At 49.4% G+C, this 16,246-nt stretch overlaps 2 protein-coding genes across 2 annotated transcripts in view; both read right to left on the bottom strand.

Moving 5' to 3' along the window:
* The window catches only part of LOC135317007 (germ cell-less protein-like 1), a 128,775-nt gene extending 123,117 nt beyond the window's left edge, over positions 1–5,658 (bottom strand). Inside the window, exons 1-2 of the mRNA XM_064472519.1 lie at positions 5,285–5,658; positions 4,974–5,157 (exon numbers count right to left, since the gene is read on the bottom strand). Of these exons, the coding sequence (XP_064328589.1) occupies positions 4,974–5,157; positions 5,285–5,658 (558 nt within the window). The remainder of the gene's footprint in view (positions 1–4,973; positions 5,158–5,284) is intronic.
* A 1,155-nt stretch (positions 5,659–6,813) lies between these two features.
* The window catches only part of LOC135317006 (germ cell-less protein-like 1), a 108,326-nt gene continuing 98,893 nt past the window's right edge, over positions 6,814–16,246 (bottom strand). The window contains exons 11-15 of the mRNA XM_064472518.1: positions 13,947–14,016; positions 9,384–9,459; positions 8,343–8,488; positions 8,015–8,102; positions 6,814–7,304 (exon numbers count right to left, since the gene is read on the bottom strand). Coding sequence (XP_064328588.1) covers positions 7,176–7,304; positions 8,015–8,102; positions 8,343–8,488; positions 9,384–9,459; positions 13,947–14,016 — 509 coding nt within the window. The 3' untranslated portion in view covers positions 6,814–7,175. The remainder of the gene's footprint in view (positions 7,305–8,014; positions 8,103–8,342; positions 8,489–9,383; positions 9,460–13,946; positions 14,017–16,246) is intronic.

Below are 16,246 nucleotides of genomic sequence, written 5' to 3'. Positions count from 1 at the left end.
TCAGCCCAACTGGCCTTCGCTGGCCCGCTCCTCAGGATCACAGGCCCTGGCCGGGTGAGCTCACAAGCGCCGGGCGGGTGCCGCATCACCGCCCCTTTGTGACACGGGGACGCACGGGGACGCGCTGCGGCCAGCAGCCGCCACAGCCCGGCCACCTCCTGTAGCCAGCAGCTGGCAGCCCCCGGGCTTCCCCACGCGCTGCTGCCCAAGCGCCGTCTGTCCGCCGGCAGAGCTCCCACCTCTTCGCCGAGCCACACAGCCAGGCGGACGAAGCGCTGGCCAGGCCTGGAAGCGCTCCTGCTCGCACCTTTGCCTGCCACCTGCGCTCGCTGAGGCTTTCCTTTCTGCTCTGCCCAGCTACAGGACTGTGTCCGTGAGACTGGTGTAGCAAAGCACCCGGGCTCTCGCAGCTTCTTTTCCAAGCAGTTTGATCTGCCCCCCACCAGCTACAGCCACAGCCTGACTCTGAACGAGAGCTACCAAAGAAACGCCCTCAGCAACTGCGCTGCATTGACCTTGGCTGCCTCTCTCACCCTCCAGCTCCCCAAAACATTGGTGGGCAGCGCCTTAGCACCTGGATTCACCCCTTGACCTGCTCGGAGCCCGGGGAGCATTGCTTCCAGCGCACGCTGGGGCCCTGCCACAGCAGCACTAGCAGGCTCCAGAGCCCTTTCCTGTAGGGGAATAGACAGGGATCGGCGACTGGAAGATCACGGGCTGTGACGGAAAGATAGACTCCTCCCCATAGGAGTGGCAGGAACAGGAACCGCGAGAGCTATATAAGCGCGTGACGCAGCTAAATAAACAGACATTTTGTATCCATCATATTGGTGTCTGTGCATCACTGTCCCCAGGGTGGGTAGAGCCCTGTGTCCCGGAGGTATGCGGCCCAAGATAAGTTCTCCTGTAGAAGCGTACAGCTACACTTTCCCTGGCACCAGCCAGCAGCCAAGCGCCGCATTCAATGCTCACGCCACAAGCTCACCGAGCAGGACAAAGGCAGCTTTGCTTCCAAGCCTCCTCTAGCACCGCTCCTCCAGCTGGCAGCCATCCCACACTCCTAGGTGCAGAGTGACCTCACTGCTGAGCTCAGGGCAGGGTCAGGGCTCCGGAGCTGGCAGCGCCCAGTGCCACCCAGGAAAGCAGGGCACCCTGGCAGCTGGAGGTTGAGCAGGGTGTGCCCGCTCCTCACTCACACGCTTCAGCCACAGCTCGTGTGCTGGGGCAGCACGGCATTCGCTACCCTTCACAAAGAGCCACGGCAGGCGGGCTGGCTTGGCTGAACGTGGCTGAAGAGCGCCTGTGCCCCGAGGGGCGCCTTTTGCCGAAGGCATCTTGGGCATAAGATGGCCGGGCCAGAGTTCTTTCTTCTTTGACTTTCTATAGCATTCTTCCCCTGAAGGTGCCGGGGCGGGGGCGGGCGGGGCAGAAGAAAGGAAGAAACACCATTCCTTGCTGTCAGGACTAAAGGCTCCAAGGAAGCTGAGCAGAAGCAGGTGCCGGAGCTCGGCCTCGGGATGGCAGCAGGACCCCCTGGCCGAATCGCCAGCTCCTCTCGGGCTGGTGACACCTGCCAACTTGCTGAGGAGGCGCTCTGCCCCATCACCCAGAGCTAACGTTAGGTGAGGAAGGGGCGAAGCAGGACCAGAGCCACTACTGACCCCCGGGAGACACCGCTACGTCCTGGCCTTGCGCTGGGCTTGCTGCCACCGAGCGGCACCCTCTGGGCCCGGCCGTTCAGCCCCTTTCAGTCCCGCTCGCTGTCGGCTCATCCAGCCCACTTCCATTCGAGTGGCTCCAACGCCGTGTTTAGAAAGAAGAGACTGCAAGATGGGCGCACGCAAGCACACAGCTTTCAAAATCCCACGCCACAAACCTCCCACGCTGGCTATTTCCGCCAATTGCCCCAAAGCCTCCAGAGAAGAAAACACCCCGTAAGCTCACGCCTGCAAGGCCAACGACTGTTTTTAATGCCGGATTTGGCTTTGCTGCCCGTTGCCTCCCAGCGAGCGCTGTTTTTTGCAAGGCGATCCCAAAAGCTGAACGCAGGCTAGAGCTCTTCCTCGAGGGACCCCTGTGGGCAGGCGTGCCAGCCGGCAGAGCCGTCCAGCTCTCTGGAAGCTCTCTTTGAGTCCTTCCTGGCCAGAGGCAGATCTGGGAGGAGAGACAGGGTGGGCTGCCGGCGCCCTTTGTGCAGCTTGGTCCCTGCTGGGGGCGGTCTGGCTGCTTCCTGGATTATTCTTCCTCCTCTTCGGCATTGCGGCAGTCAGATGCTGCGCTCCTCCCGCATCCAGGGTCACAATCTGCCCCCGCCACCACTGCAGCGCCCCGAGTGCCTGTCCCACCTGCATCTCTGGACTGCTGAGACCCTCCTCCTCCTGCCCCTCTCCCTCTCCCTGCCCCTGCTAAGGGCTCCTAGTCCATGGTGACCACAAACAGGCTGTGGGGATCATAGCCGTGCCGTGGGGATCTTGCTCCCCACTCCGCGCTCCGCTGAGTTTGCTCCCAAGCAGCCCTGGCTGCGGGAGCCCCCTTGGAGCCGGCGTTGGAGGGCCTCGGGAGCTGCATCGCCTCTTGGGGCTCGGGCACAACGCGGAGGACTTGTTCTCTCCCTCTTCCTCTTGCGTGCTGAGCGGCGGTGCCCCGTGTGCTCCACAGGGGGGCTGTGGATATCATTGCCCTGCTGACAGCATCTTCTCTGCTCCCTCTGCTTTGGCAGGCTTTGCTCCTGAGCAGCGCTGGCTGCGGGAGCTGACTGGCAGCTGCTCTTGGAGGGCCCTGGAGCTGCGCCGTGCCTGGGAGCGCAGTCAACACTCGCAGGGCTAGTTCTCTTCCTCCTCCCTGCTGAGTGCTCGTAGTCCGTGGGGTCCACGACCCAGCTGCGGAGATCCCTGCCCCACTGCGGCGATCTGCTCCGGGGCCTCTCCCTGCCACCCTTCCTCTGGGAAGAAGGGCTCGCTCCACGCTCCTCCTCCTCGCTGCCCTCCTGCATGGTGTGCAGCAGAGAGTCCAAGTGTTGAGATACGAAGAATTTTATAAGTAAAATCAATCAGTAATAATCATAATAATAATTATATATAGAAAAAGGAAATAAAGCAGAAGGGGAAATGTTAAAAATAAGCCAAACCAACATCAAGTAAAGTAACCATCCAGCAAACACCCCCTGCCCCCAAGGCACCATTGCCTCCCTCCTAGCCCGGCCCCCCAACTTGATATCCTGGCATTTCATCATATGATACAGAATATCCACAGGGTAACTCAGGTCAGCTCCCCCAGCAATGCCCCCCCCCAGCATCCCACGCCCCCTGCAGAACATGAGAAGCTGGAAACATCCTTGACCTGTACAAGCACCACCTGGCAACACTTAGCACCAAATTCACAATTACTTAGCAACAACCAAAATATCAGTGTGCCATCAACATCAGTCTTATACTAAATCCAAACCACAGCACGCCAGCTACAGTGAGGAAAACAAACTCCATCCCAGCCAAAACCATGACAATATCCACGCCTGATTCCATACCATTTACATCATGCTCAGGTCCCACACTATCCAGTACAGCCTCATTCACCACCCCCTACTCCTTCCCATCCTTTGATATAATTCACAGATAACATTCCCCTAGTCTATGGACTACCCCTGTAAAATGTCTGTAAAATATCCACAAGTGTCCACAAAATGCCTATTCAGTTCATTTAGTCCGTGACTTCAGGCTCCATCTATCGTATCAGTCTTTCAGGGCAGGAGAGATGGTGTGTGTGGTGTTGGATTGTTGCATGCCAAAGTCAGTTCTTGTTCCATCACTGCTGCACTTGGCTTGGTTCAATCAAAGTTCATTCTCCACGAACTGGAAGATTCCTACCGTGATACCATTGATATGGCATATAGCAACCACAGAAGAGATGACATACAACATTATATAGCAATTAGCACCCTACCATTCAGTTCATTGGCTGTTTTCACCCAAAATCAAATCCCCTTGAGGCACATATCGGATTTCTCCATCCTCGCGCATCACCCACCAAGTGCACCCAGGTCCTCGAGCAAAAGCAATCCCATGAATGGGTTTGCCTTTACCCAAGACAGGAATAACCCAGACTGTTTTCCCCAGGATACTTTTCACATGCACTACAGGGACTCTGTCCCCTTCCACAGTACGTAAGGGTTCTGCCTGGGCAAGGCCAGCTCTATTGGCAGATCCCCCAGTGCTGACTAACCAGGTGGCTTTTGCTAAATGTGTATCCCAGTGTTTGAACGTCCCACCCCCCCCATTGCTCTCTGTAGTCTTTAACAGCCCAGTGAATCGTTCGATTTTCCCAGAGGCTGGTGCGTGACAGGGGGTGTGATATACCCACTCAATGCCGCGCTCTTTGGCCCAGGTGTCTATAGGGTTGTTTCAGAAATTAGTCCTGTTGTCTGACTCCATTCTCTCTGGGGTGCCATGTCGCCATAGGACTTGTTTTTCCAGGCCCAGGATAGTGTGTCGGGCAGTGGCGTGGGGCACGGGGTATGCTTCCAGCCAGCGGGTGCTTCCACCATGGTGAGCACATGGCGCTTGCCTGGGCAGGTCCGTAGGAGTGTGATATAATCAATCTGCCAGACCTGGAACCTTCTATCTTTTAGCTTTTAAGGTATCAGTTTGACTTTTTCCTCACACAGATGCACCAACCTTGAGCTTAGAGGAAGTGGTCCTTGAATACTGTCCAGCTCTTTTGGACCCCCCTGCCTTCTAGAGCCCTAACCCATGGGATTCCTCCAAACAGGTCTTTGAAGAGGCCAAAAGTTAGCACTCCTGAAGTCCAAGGTTGCAATCCTGCTTGTTGCCCTGCTTCTACCACACAGGATTCTGAACTCCACCATCTCACGGTCACTGCAGCCAAGGCTACCCTCAACCCTCACAGCCTTGACTAGACCTTCTGTTTGTTAGTATAAGGTCCAGCAGCACATCTTGCCTTGTTGGCTCCTCCAGCACCTGTGTCAAAAAGTTATCCTCAATGCTCTGCAGGAGCCTCCTGGATGGTGTGTGCCTCGCCATCTTGCTTTTCAGGCAAATATCAGGGGGGTTGAAGTCACCCACGAGAACCAGGGCCTGCAATTGTGAGGGTACTTCTAGCTGGCTGTAGAAGGACTCATTGACTTCTTTCTCATCAGGTGGCCTATAGCGAACACCCATAACAGCGTCACCCATATTTCCCTGCCCTTGGATTTTTTCCCCATAAGCTCTCAACTCATTCTTCCTCCACCCTCTGGGCACAGCTTGATAAATTCCAGTTGCTCCTTCACATAAAGAGCAGCTCCCCCACCTCGTCTTGCTGGCCTGTCTTTCCTGAAAAGCCTGTGACTGCAATGAGATCATGGCCCTGTGACTGCACGCAGAGCTCCAGTCCCTCCTGTTTATTCCCCGTGCTGTGTGAGGACCCACTGTGGCCATGCACACCCTTGAGGTGGCTGGTCTCCTGCTTGTCATCTTGTGAGGCAGAAAAGGCACCTTTGTCACTGCTCTGGCTGGCCTGGCTTATTCCTCTGTTGGATGCAATGGCATTAGCACTGCCACCTTGGACCCCACCAGCCGAGTTCTTCAGCCTGTCTCTTTCCTCCAGTAAGAAGTACTGCTTTGTGGATTTAGGATGGCTTTTGTTTTGCTTGGTTGTTCCCATTAGGACGCATTTTCTTTGAACTCCTGGTCTTGTACTGGCACGTTCTCTGGCCACTCAGGGAGCAGGAGAGCAGAGCCTTCCAGTGAGTCAGCTGCTACACTGGGGACACTGATCTTCCTCCCTAGCAATTCGCTCCTCGTTGGTCTGTAGACAGGACTTTATTGTTACTTTTTTTTTTTTTTTTTTAGGATAGATGTACCTATCTCTCTACAAGCAGCAAATTATTGATCCTTGCAAGAGGAATTTGCCTCTTCCCTTTTTGAAGTCAAAGGCCTTGTAGAGAGAAGGACCATATTCAGTCACCCAAGATGTATGAGGAGCACCAGAGGTGCACCAATCTCTGCCCCGGAAGCAATTTTTAGTAACTGACTGCAATTATATATAGGCTTCCTTATTTTTGTACTTTCCATACAGTGTAGTGCTCCACTCCCCTTTGCCACAATTGCTGCTCCCAGTCAGTGACAAATAAAATGGGGGGGTGGGGGAGAAAAACCAACCACCCCAGAAAATTCTGGGGGAAGCTATGCTGTGTTTGGGTTTCTGTGCTCCCCTCACTCCTGCACTGAGCCACTCCTTCACGATCCCTTAGCAAGGGCCCCTGCGCCACCGGCCCCATTCCAAATCCCTGATCCTGTCCTGGGAACAAGGACCAAAGCTGGGAAGGGATTTGTTTCTTTGCACTGACAGTCCCTCCACAGCCGGGAGGGCGAGGGAGGGCAACGTAGGACCAGGACACCCACAGATCAGGGGAACGAGTCGTTAATGTCTGCAAAAAATGATTCTCAAGATGAGTTTTGTGCAAGCTCTTGCTCCGTATCCCACGTGCCCGTCGCACTGCAGGGTGGCGGTTCCCCAGCAGCCAGGGCACACGTGCGCGGGGGTGTGCGGGCCAGGGCTGCGTCTGCACGCAGCAACGGCTTGTCCAGGTGAGCAGGGGCGGTGGGTGGCCCCGGGAGCCAGCGGGGTGCAAGGGCAGAGCAGGACCTGGTCCTGAACAGGAGGCGCTGAGCCCTCAGAACAACGCAGGAGCCCTGGGGTGGCTCAACCCAGCACCAAAGCTGGCATTACCGAAAAGCTGGGTATTTTAAAACATATAGAAAGAATGAATACAGTGTACCTCTTACACTTGACCACAAAAGAAACAGAATGCGGACCTGGTATTTACAGATCAGTCATTTAAAAAAAAAAACCAACCCACAAACAAATAAGACACTACAAAAACCACGCGTCCTACAATGCGTGCTCAGAATCTGACAGGAAAGTTCGTAAGATGTCATTCACACAAACTCCCCCTGTCCCATTTGGCTCAGTTTTCACCCAGGAAAATAAAAAGTCTAACATTTCTTAACCACGGAATGGCTACTGTCTGCAGGTGCAGAACAGAAATTAAAAAAACATATGGGATAACTAGTTTTGGCCTACACAATTTCTGATGATCTTTTCAGATATGCATAGGAGTATACTAAGGCCATATATATATATATAAAATATATAGATATATAATATATAAAGAGGTCTCAGGTTTCTGAGTTATCTGGCAGTGCCTCGCTGTCGGTCGTCTTCTCTGGCGATGTGTACAAAAAGTTACAGAAGATGTAGAGCGGGAAGGTCAGGAGGCTTCTGTCCAAATTCATCACTATCTGCTCCTGTAAAGCAAACACAGTGGACATTTGAGCATTTGCGTAGCAAGTGAGGCCATTACAGGGAAGGACATCAAAAAGCACCGAAACTGGTACTAACAGTCCTTCTATACATTTTAATTAACATGTATTCAAAAAGCAGAGATAAAAAACCTCAAGACAGTAATTCACCTTCACCTTCAGCAGGTGTTTTGTAATACTAACACTGACAAGCTATTCTGAAATTGCTTACAGCCCTTGCCCCAGGGCTGCCGACCCTTCTGCATCAGAGGAAACAGAACCGTGAGAAACGGCTGAGCAAACTTTACCTTCAAGCACATTGGAGATAAAGAGGGATTTTCTGCATTTGCAGGGAGAAAGTCTCTATGTACCCACCACATACATATCACTGCTGATTAGCACTTAAGACACTTGATGATCAAGTCTTTCACATTCCTTACTGAATTCTGCTGTCACAGAGGGTGGAAATGGGCACATTCTCTTAATAAACTCCACTCCTCTCTGAGGCTTTTGGGTCTTTGTTTAACAGAGCAATGAATACCACCCTTGAACAACAGGCAGGGATTCTTTTAACTCTTCAGCTTACAACGCAACAGAGTCTTCAAACAAGCTCCAAGTTTGCCTCTAAATGAGCAGGAGCCTGATGGACATACTATTCAGATGGGTAATCTCACCAGTGCTGGAAGTCTGGGAAGGCAAGCAGTCTCCAAACATACCTGGTCCTTCTGAAAGGTTAGAATCTGATATCCTGTTGTTCTACTGAAAGTAACTTTCCCGCTGCTATCAAAAGAGGTTACACGTAACCTAGGGACACAACAACAGTTAAATTAGTTTCCCATAACGTAGTTTTTCCGGCACAAAGAGTTTGTCCCAAGGAGACAGAATGGCATTTTCAAACATAACTAACCTGGTGGCAACAAAATTTAATGCAAGGGATGAGTTAAACTTGGATCCAAAAGAATGGATCCATCAGATGGAAAGACTTAGTTACAGTAGGAGATCTTAGCACACGCCACAGGCTCTGCCTCCTTGGTGATTATTTACCTGAAGGCTATGTTTCTCCGAGGCTGCAGACTGACTGATCCACTGCACGGCTGATCCAGCGTATTCCGCTTGAAAATGATGTAACCATTTGTATAAGTGACAAGAAGGTCAAAGCCAAAGTTGAACCCAGTCCACCGCCAGCAGTACTGAAGAGCACAAGTTAAAAAACACAGAAACAAACCAGCCCCTCTGAGCACTGGCCACAACACAAATGAGAAGTGCCGCTTCTCCAACAGCTCAAACTTGGGACCGGGATTCTCGGCTACAGAGATGTCTGGTGGATTCAAGGATCCTTGCCAACACCTCTTTGAGACATAAGACGCCCCGGTAGGCAACCACTCACTGTAGCGGCCAGCCTTTGCAGGCAGACGAGTACACGAGACAAGCTTCGAGTCAGCTGCCTTCCAAACATACGGAAATACATTTCACACAAGCGGATCTAAAATAGTTCTGCATCCTGGTACCTGCTGCTGTATGTCTGAGCAGCACTTAACTACACACCCCATTCGTGCTTAAAGTGCTCCTCGGAGTACAACAGCCTCATGTTAAGTGACTTCAGTGGGGAAGAAAATATTCATGTCTCCTGTGCTCTCACAGGACCTGCTACCTAAAGACACACAGACGTACACGGAACACAGCGGGGTTCTGGCTGTGGCTGTTACACAGTTTATCTGGAAAGCTTCCTTTTCCAGTTAAAAAGAAAGGGACATCAGTGATCAGAGCTTTATTTTAACTGAATGTATTTTACACGTCTCCGATGATAAGTCATGGCTACATTCCCTCCTTTCATGCAACAGAGGTTTTTCCAAACACGGGCTTGCTTGCAGTGCCAGAGCACAATTAAGTCACTAACTCCTTATTCATCTCAAAGACAGCAAGCCTTTTCATCCTTCTAGGGAGAATAAAATAATTTCTTTAACGTAGCATCTCCGTTACCTCTTTTTGATGCAGTTTGACAATTAAGACCAACGTGTTTTGAAAATACCTAGCACGTCTAAGACGTGTCAGCTGTGCACAGACGTAGCCACGTGCCGTACTTACATGGCCACCCTCTGCAAGTTTTCGACCACACCTCATGCTGTTTCCTTCCAGTTCCTCTTTATTTACTTCCTGAGGCCTACAAAAAAAAAGGGCATCTTTAAGGATACTTAAACAGCTTTGTACGGTACTTTAACGTGGAAGAGCTGAACAGACCCCAGTAAACCGGTCTGAGCACACAGCTGACCCTTCTCTGTGCCCAGGTTAGACTAGATGACCTGCCAGGGTCCCTTCCAACCCGAATCATCCCGTGAACATCCGACTACTCTACAAAACTGCAATATAAGCCTCGGTAGGTAGGACTTTTACCAGAGAACCTTTCCAGGTATGGATATAATAGCCGTTGCAATGACATGCATTCCCCAATCCTCCTAAAAGAACCAAGTCCATTTTAAACACGGTAGTCCCGACTTACTAGGCACAAACATCAACGAGTGCTGCTGCTGAGGAACAGCTGCAGGACTCTGCAAAATAGCAGCGCTATGAAGCGGCACCCAGAGCGACACTCAAAGATTTCTCAAGCGGCTGGAAAAAAGTTTACCCCCAGCGACCACCAAGTGCCACGAGCTCTTGGTTCTGGCATCCTACACCAATATGAACTTGTTTCACCCAACAGTTTCCACTGCCGCTTCGGCACATAGAGAAACCTTGCAGAGCCGGCATGAGTAAAATCAGGCCCAGTTTTCCAGAGGTATGTTACTCACTTAACTTTAGACACGATGACATCGTTAACCAAATAAGCAACCATTGCCAGAAAGTCTTCAAGTTACACTGAGGACAAACGCTTGAAGTGAGTAGCATAAATCGCAATGAAAGGCAACCCCCACCACCACCCCCACGTTAAATTATGAACCCGCACTACCAAACAACACACTTCAAGCTCCACAAGCAAGAAGAAACGCTGCACCTCTTCTCTTCCTACTGTACAAACACCGCAAGAGCTTGTGGCTATGCCTTTTACGAACAAGCTCGGTCTGTGGTCTTTTTGCCCCGTTTCTGTAAAAACCAGTCCTGGACGCTTAAGTATTTTATGATTAAGTTAAGCAAACACGCTAATCATGCTAACCAAACTCATCCAAGAACCTCCCACGTGCTTTCTACACACCTTCTAGCTGAACTGCTTACGTAGCTGACCCAAATTCAGTAATGGTGATAAAAGGTTCATTTCTGTTTAATTAGTGACAACTTTCACAAACATTAGTACATAATGTCAGAGAGACGGTAACATTCCCCCCTCGCAATTCCTCGAGCAGCCTCAGAAGATGCAAAACTTCCAGCTGTAACCGCTTACGCTGGCCTACCACGTGCTTAGCGAACAGTCAAGTTATCCTATTTCCTTCTTAAACACCACCAAAGAGACCATTAGAATAGAAATGACTCCAGTCATGGACTTGAAAGATCTCTCTCGCATCTGCCACAGAACACATGTTTAATTAAAAAAAGCAGCGATCCACTTTAGCCCAACAAGTAAACCTTGAGCAGCTACAGTTCAAAGTCACAAACTCCAGTATTACACTAAAAAATTCCCAAATTCTGGAGTGAGGAAAATGTTTAGTCCTTTTAAATGCAAACTACATAAACAAGGAGAGAAACATTTTCTCCTCCTCTCTGAAGTTATCAAAAGAGCAAACCACATCACATGTTTCAAAGCAATGTAATTTCCATGCTGGCAGCCCTAGAATAAGCGGGTGCAATTACGCTCTGCTCCAGGTGGGATATGAAAATAGAGCCTTACTACAGCTCACTGGGAGTCAGACCTCACATTTCACTCGGCTTGACTGAGTTTGCATCCTTATCTCTAAGGAAAAAACGTGTTAAGATACTGATACAGGCAGTAAGTGCGAGAGGAAGGGCAGCAGATCTGGATCAAAGGATGGTCTTATAAAACCCTAATTCTTTTCTTTCAGCTACCGGTTGGTCCAACATCCAAAATATTTGCTTTAATACAAAGGAACAGTTTCATGTCTTCCCTTCTAAGACATGACTTACGGACCACAGGCATCTCACTGCAGGGTGGCAGTACGGCTTGCCAGTAGAAGACAGAGAAGTGGTCTCAGGATTTCAAACATCATCTCAGAGATTGCGTGCTGTGGACTAGCGACAGAACAATTGAACTGCACACGACTCCAGGGAAGCCCTCCGTGCACGCATGTGCGTGCACCCCCCATCTCCCTCCCACATGACTCCAGAGAACACCCTGTTCAGGGACAATCAGGCCATTATTGACTACAAAACAAACAGCAACCTGGATGCCACCTTGAACCATTAAGCTTGTAAACTACCAAAGTTAGAAGCAAAAACATATTGAGAAGAAACACTACATCTCACCCACTAATAAGTGGGCCATTTCCATCAGCGAAAGACCTTGGCAATAAATGCCATAATAAGAGATTCGGGCGGATGTCTACTGTTCAGTAAACTTTCTCTGCCTCAGATTTTTCACTTCTAGCTGTGTTTAAAAAAAAAAAAAATCCCATACTAAAGAAAACTAGACAAGCAAGAAAAACATGGAAAAATACTCTGCTCCTTCCAAGAGTCACTGAAAGCATCAGCCCTGGAGTTGAACATGCAAGTTGCTCATTTTAAAAGCTGGTATGACCCCCATCATCTGCACTTCAGTTTTGTATGAGAGCTTGCTTTTTCAGAAGCAGGTGTATCTAACGGCTGACAGTTAAAACACTCTCCCTGCATTACAGTGAGTTACCAAAAGACATCAAAAATAAGCAAATACCAAGGCTTATCTTGAATAAGAACTCGGATGACTATGTTAATACTTGCTTTCATGCTAATTGTGGTTCCCATATGAGCTAGATGGTAATGCGCACTGTACATTCGCCTACTGTTAGATACATCCATGACTGCATTACAAGAAAAGTCTTCCCAAGCAAACAACAGTCCCAGAAACAAGCTATGACCACCCGACATTAATCTTTAGGAGCTGAAATGACGACATTCATAATGACGTACTTTACCTCTTCCGTTTTCTGGAGCACTGCTATTGACAGAGAGAACCGCTTCTTAAAGATCCTCTTAAGGCCAAAGTCAGAGTTTTGGGCATTTTTAACACTCTTACATAACACCAAAAGGAAGCGATTAAGGAAATATTTCCTATATAATACACAATTAAGCCACGGAAGCCACTGCCACGGGGTGTTGGGGCTAAAGCGTAAGCTGTTTCAAGACAGAGCTATGAGTACTTAAGAATAGGTCTATTGGTGGTTGGTCGTTCACTAACGATCCAGTCAAAACCTCCGGGTGGAAAATCCTGAACCACTCGCTGCCACAGAAGTACATCAAGAGAACACTCACTCTTCACTTCAAAAGGCAGGTGGGAGATCTGTAACTCTACCGCTGAACGCTGCCACAGACTGCACGGCCTTTGGTTCAAGTCAGGCTCAATGCAATGTGGCAAAACCAAGCAGAAGGGAACAGTTTGTGGTCACGCGCATACATGTCACATCTGTTAAATCACCATGCCTCGCTGCCCAAGCCACCACTGACGATCCTTGTGAGGCACAGGCTGAAGAAACCCAACTACACGTTATGCGCACAGACGCCAGTCAGGGTGTTCCACTAAGCACAGCTACCTGTACATCTCTGAAAGGGCACAGAAACATAGCAGTCGTCATGGCATTTCCTCAAGGGCGGTGCAGTGCTGTGGTGGTGCAGCCCCCCCACCCCTCTGAGATCCCAGGGTGAGCCCTATTGTGTTGTTATCTTGGTCACAACGACCTGGGCCTCAGGCAATCTCTGACCACACCTGGGCCATCTGCCCCCTGACCTGCGTACCAGAATTGTGGCCAGAATGTAAAATATTGACCAAAGCCAATCATCTCAATCCTATAAATAGTGATCCAAGACGGAGACCTTTTGAGCTCTCCTGCACCGCAGCCGGCCACGTGACCCTGTATCTCCTGTGGGCTGGGACGCCTCTCAGGGTAGGTTTTGCAAGGATGGAGGGATCTTCTGTTGATGTTTTTGCGAGGACTCAAAGGCCTGATTTTGCGAGGTTCACCGGCCGTGCGCTGATGAATATCAGCACATAAATGTGAGTAATTCATGAAACTCACAAAAAGATAATTTTTACTCACAGGTTAACCTCGGGGGGTATGTTTGTGTGCAGTGTGAATATATATATTATCCCTATTCACATAAACCATTGACCAAGCCTGAGACTAAGATTGGACCTAGCCGCACCTAGGCTCCTCACTGAAAGGAGTTTAGAAAGCAAGGGCATCTCTTCTGAACCTTGTGACTCAATGGGAGGGTCCTGCTTATCCCCTGCATCCACGATCCCTCTGTGAACCATTCTAACTTGAGCATAACTGAATTTTCCTTTGTGCACTTCTTCTAGGCAAGTAATGGAGTGACCCTTCCCATTCTCCAATGTTTAACTAAGTCACTATATTGAATTCAAAAAATTCCACCACATTGCTGTTTTCAATTGGCTGATGCTGTTAAGAACCATACAACCTGGAACTCCAAAAGTTCATCTTGTCAGAATTTATATGAGAGGAAATTTTCTAGTTTAAGAAAGAGAGAAAGGAAAGCCTGTAATATACCTACCCAATATCATTGCCTTGTTCTGCTCTGAGCACGGCAAGCCACTGCTGTTTGTAAACAGAGGACAGCCATTCTAAAATTGAAAAACAACAAGAACAAAAAAATAAGCTTGGTGTCGTCTTTGGAGCCGGGAATGGGGGTGTTCATAGGCACTTGAAATATAGAAATAAAATCACATTGCAATAATAAGGTTACACTTATTAACTGGACGGCCTGTGCAAACCCACCACCTGATAACGCGCGTGTGTGATTCAGCTCCAGGCCGCAGGTACAGAAGAGGCAGTTCAGATAAAAATCAACTGCTAACACTGAGTAACTCAGGACTATTTTCATCTTATCAAGCATCCACGGTTGCCAGAAGTGATGCAACTCAACATGTTTTCTCAGTGCGCTAAGTTCTGTTCAGCCAAGGAGCTGGGTAACAAGCTCTTGGGAGAAGATGCCACTCTCTGAATCCCCAACAGATTTCTACACAAGTTAAACAAGAGGAAAACAGAATCAAAAGATAAAGGAAACAGTGCCTTATCACAGGTATGGTAAAAACAAACAGAACAGAAGCTGTCCCCTACTAGCAATAAACATAAGCCATGTCTTCCTCTGAGAACACCAGGAAGATGGTACAGAGAGCTACGGAGGTGATCAGGGGGCTGGAGCATCTCCCTTGTGAGGAAAGGCTGACACACTTGTGCTGGTTCAGCCTGGAGAAGAGAAGACTGAGGGGGGATTTCATAAATACCTATAAGTATTTAAAGGGCGGGTGTCAGGATGATGGGACTAGGCTCTTTTCAATAGTGCCCAACGCCAGGCCAAGGGGCAACGGGCACAAGCTGGAACATGGGAGGTTCCACCTGAACATGAGGACAAACCCCTTCCCTGTGCGGGTGCCAGAGCAGGGGCACAGGCTGCCCAGGGAGGCTGTGGGGTCCCTTCCCTGGAGACATTCACCCCCCGCCTGGACACGGTCCTGTGCCCCTGCTCTGGGTGTGCCTGCTCAAGCAGGGGTGGGACGGGGTGAGCTCCAGAGGGCTCTTCCAACCCCCACCACTCTGTGATTCTGCGAAGATTCTGTCAGCTGTATTAATTTAACAGCTGCAACCAAGAGATACAGCAGAACAAAACCTAACAGCTGCTAAGGCAGTTACACAGAAGGGATCAGAAGCAGCCAAAAGCCCAGCACATAAGTTCTTTTCAGTCAAGCTAATGAACAGCGGCAAGTCCGCAAGGTCTCAGATGAGAACAAACTCTAGGGAGGAATGGACTGGGATGGCAGGAGCGGCGAGAACCACCGTTAGCAGGAAAACAAAACAGGTTGGTTGCTGCTGGGGGTGACAGAAGGGTGAGAGCACAGTGCTGAGATCGCCTTCAGAGTCCCAGATTCAAAACATAAAACCAGCCCTTGCCCTACTGACTCCCGAGTTAAGATTCAGGCTGTGATAGGACCAAAATGGGAATTCACCAGAGCGCAACAGAAAGCATTACAATGATTTAAGGAAAAGTGCACAGGTGAGGAACAGAGAATGGATGTGCTAGGAGGAAAAAGAAACAAAAAAACAATCAGGAGACAGAGCATCTTCGCTATTTTTGTATATGAACCTATGTCATACACCATATTTCAACTGTAGTTCACCTGTTAATCTGTAAAGGTTAAGAGGAAAAATACTGCTCAGGAAGTGTTACACCATTTCTTTCAACTCTTCAACATGGTCACCTTCTTTATACCTCCCTGAGAACTATTTCATCTAGAATAATCTAAAAGGCTTACACCACAATACAAACTGCCCAACAATTTCCATGTTTCAAGGCTCTCTTGGGTACGATGCAATCACCTCAGACACTGGATGCTGGCAGCATCAGTTCAAAAGGGCACCACCAATATTTATCCAAGCCTCCTTTTAAAGGACGAGCAAAAGTTCCTGATCTTAACACAGCTTTTGGCTACACACCACCACCAACAGATTACAAGGGCCATCCAGTATTAACCTCTTCACTTACACTTCATTACACCTGTAGAAGTCTCCACATCACGCTGCTCTTCCCTCCCTGCTCTCCCAGTTCCCTTGGAATTCAAGTTTGGGGGTTTTTTCCTTTTTTTTAAATTCATTATCAGTGGTAGAGCACATTCTTTTTCAATAAGCACAGGCAAACCAGCCTCAAAGTTGCAATTAATCTCGTAACAATGTAAGAACATTCTTCCTCTGACGTATGTAGGCAGAAGGCTGCTGGGTTTGAGCACAGACACAAAATCTGTCCGCTGAAGAACACTAAGAAAAGGCTGCCCGTCGCAGTTCTGGTAAGCAATAACA

This window comes from Phalacrocorax carbo, chromosome 24, assembly GCF_963921805.1.
Source record: "Phalacrocorax carbo chromosome 24, bPhaCar2.1, whole genome shotgun sequence".
Taxonomy (NCBI): domain Eukaryota; kingdom Metazoa; phylum Chordata; class Aves; order Suliformes; family Phalacrocoracidae; genus Phalacrocorax; species Phalacrocorax carbo.
Note: the sequence above shows the minus strand (reverse complement) of the source record. Positions and strands in the feature narration are given on the sequence as shown.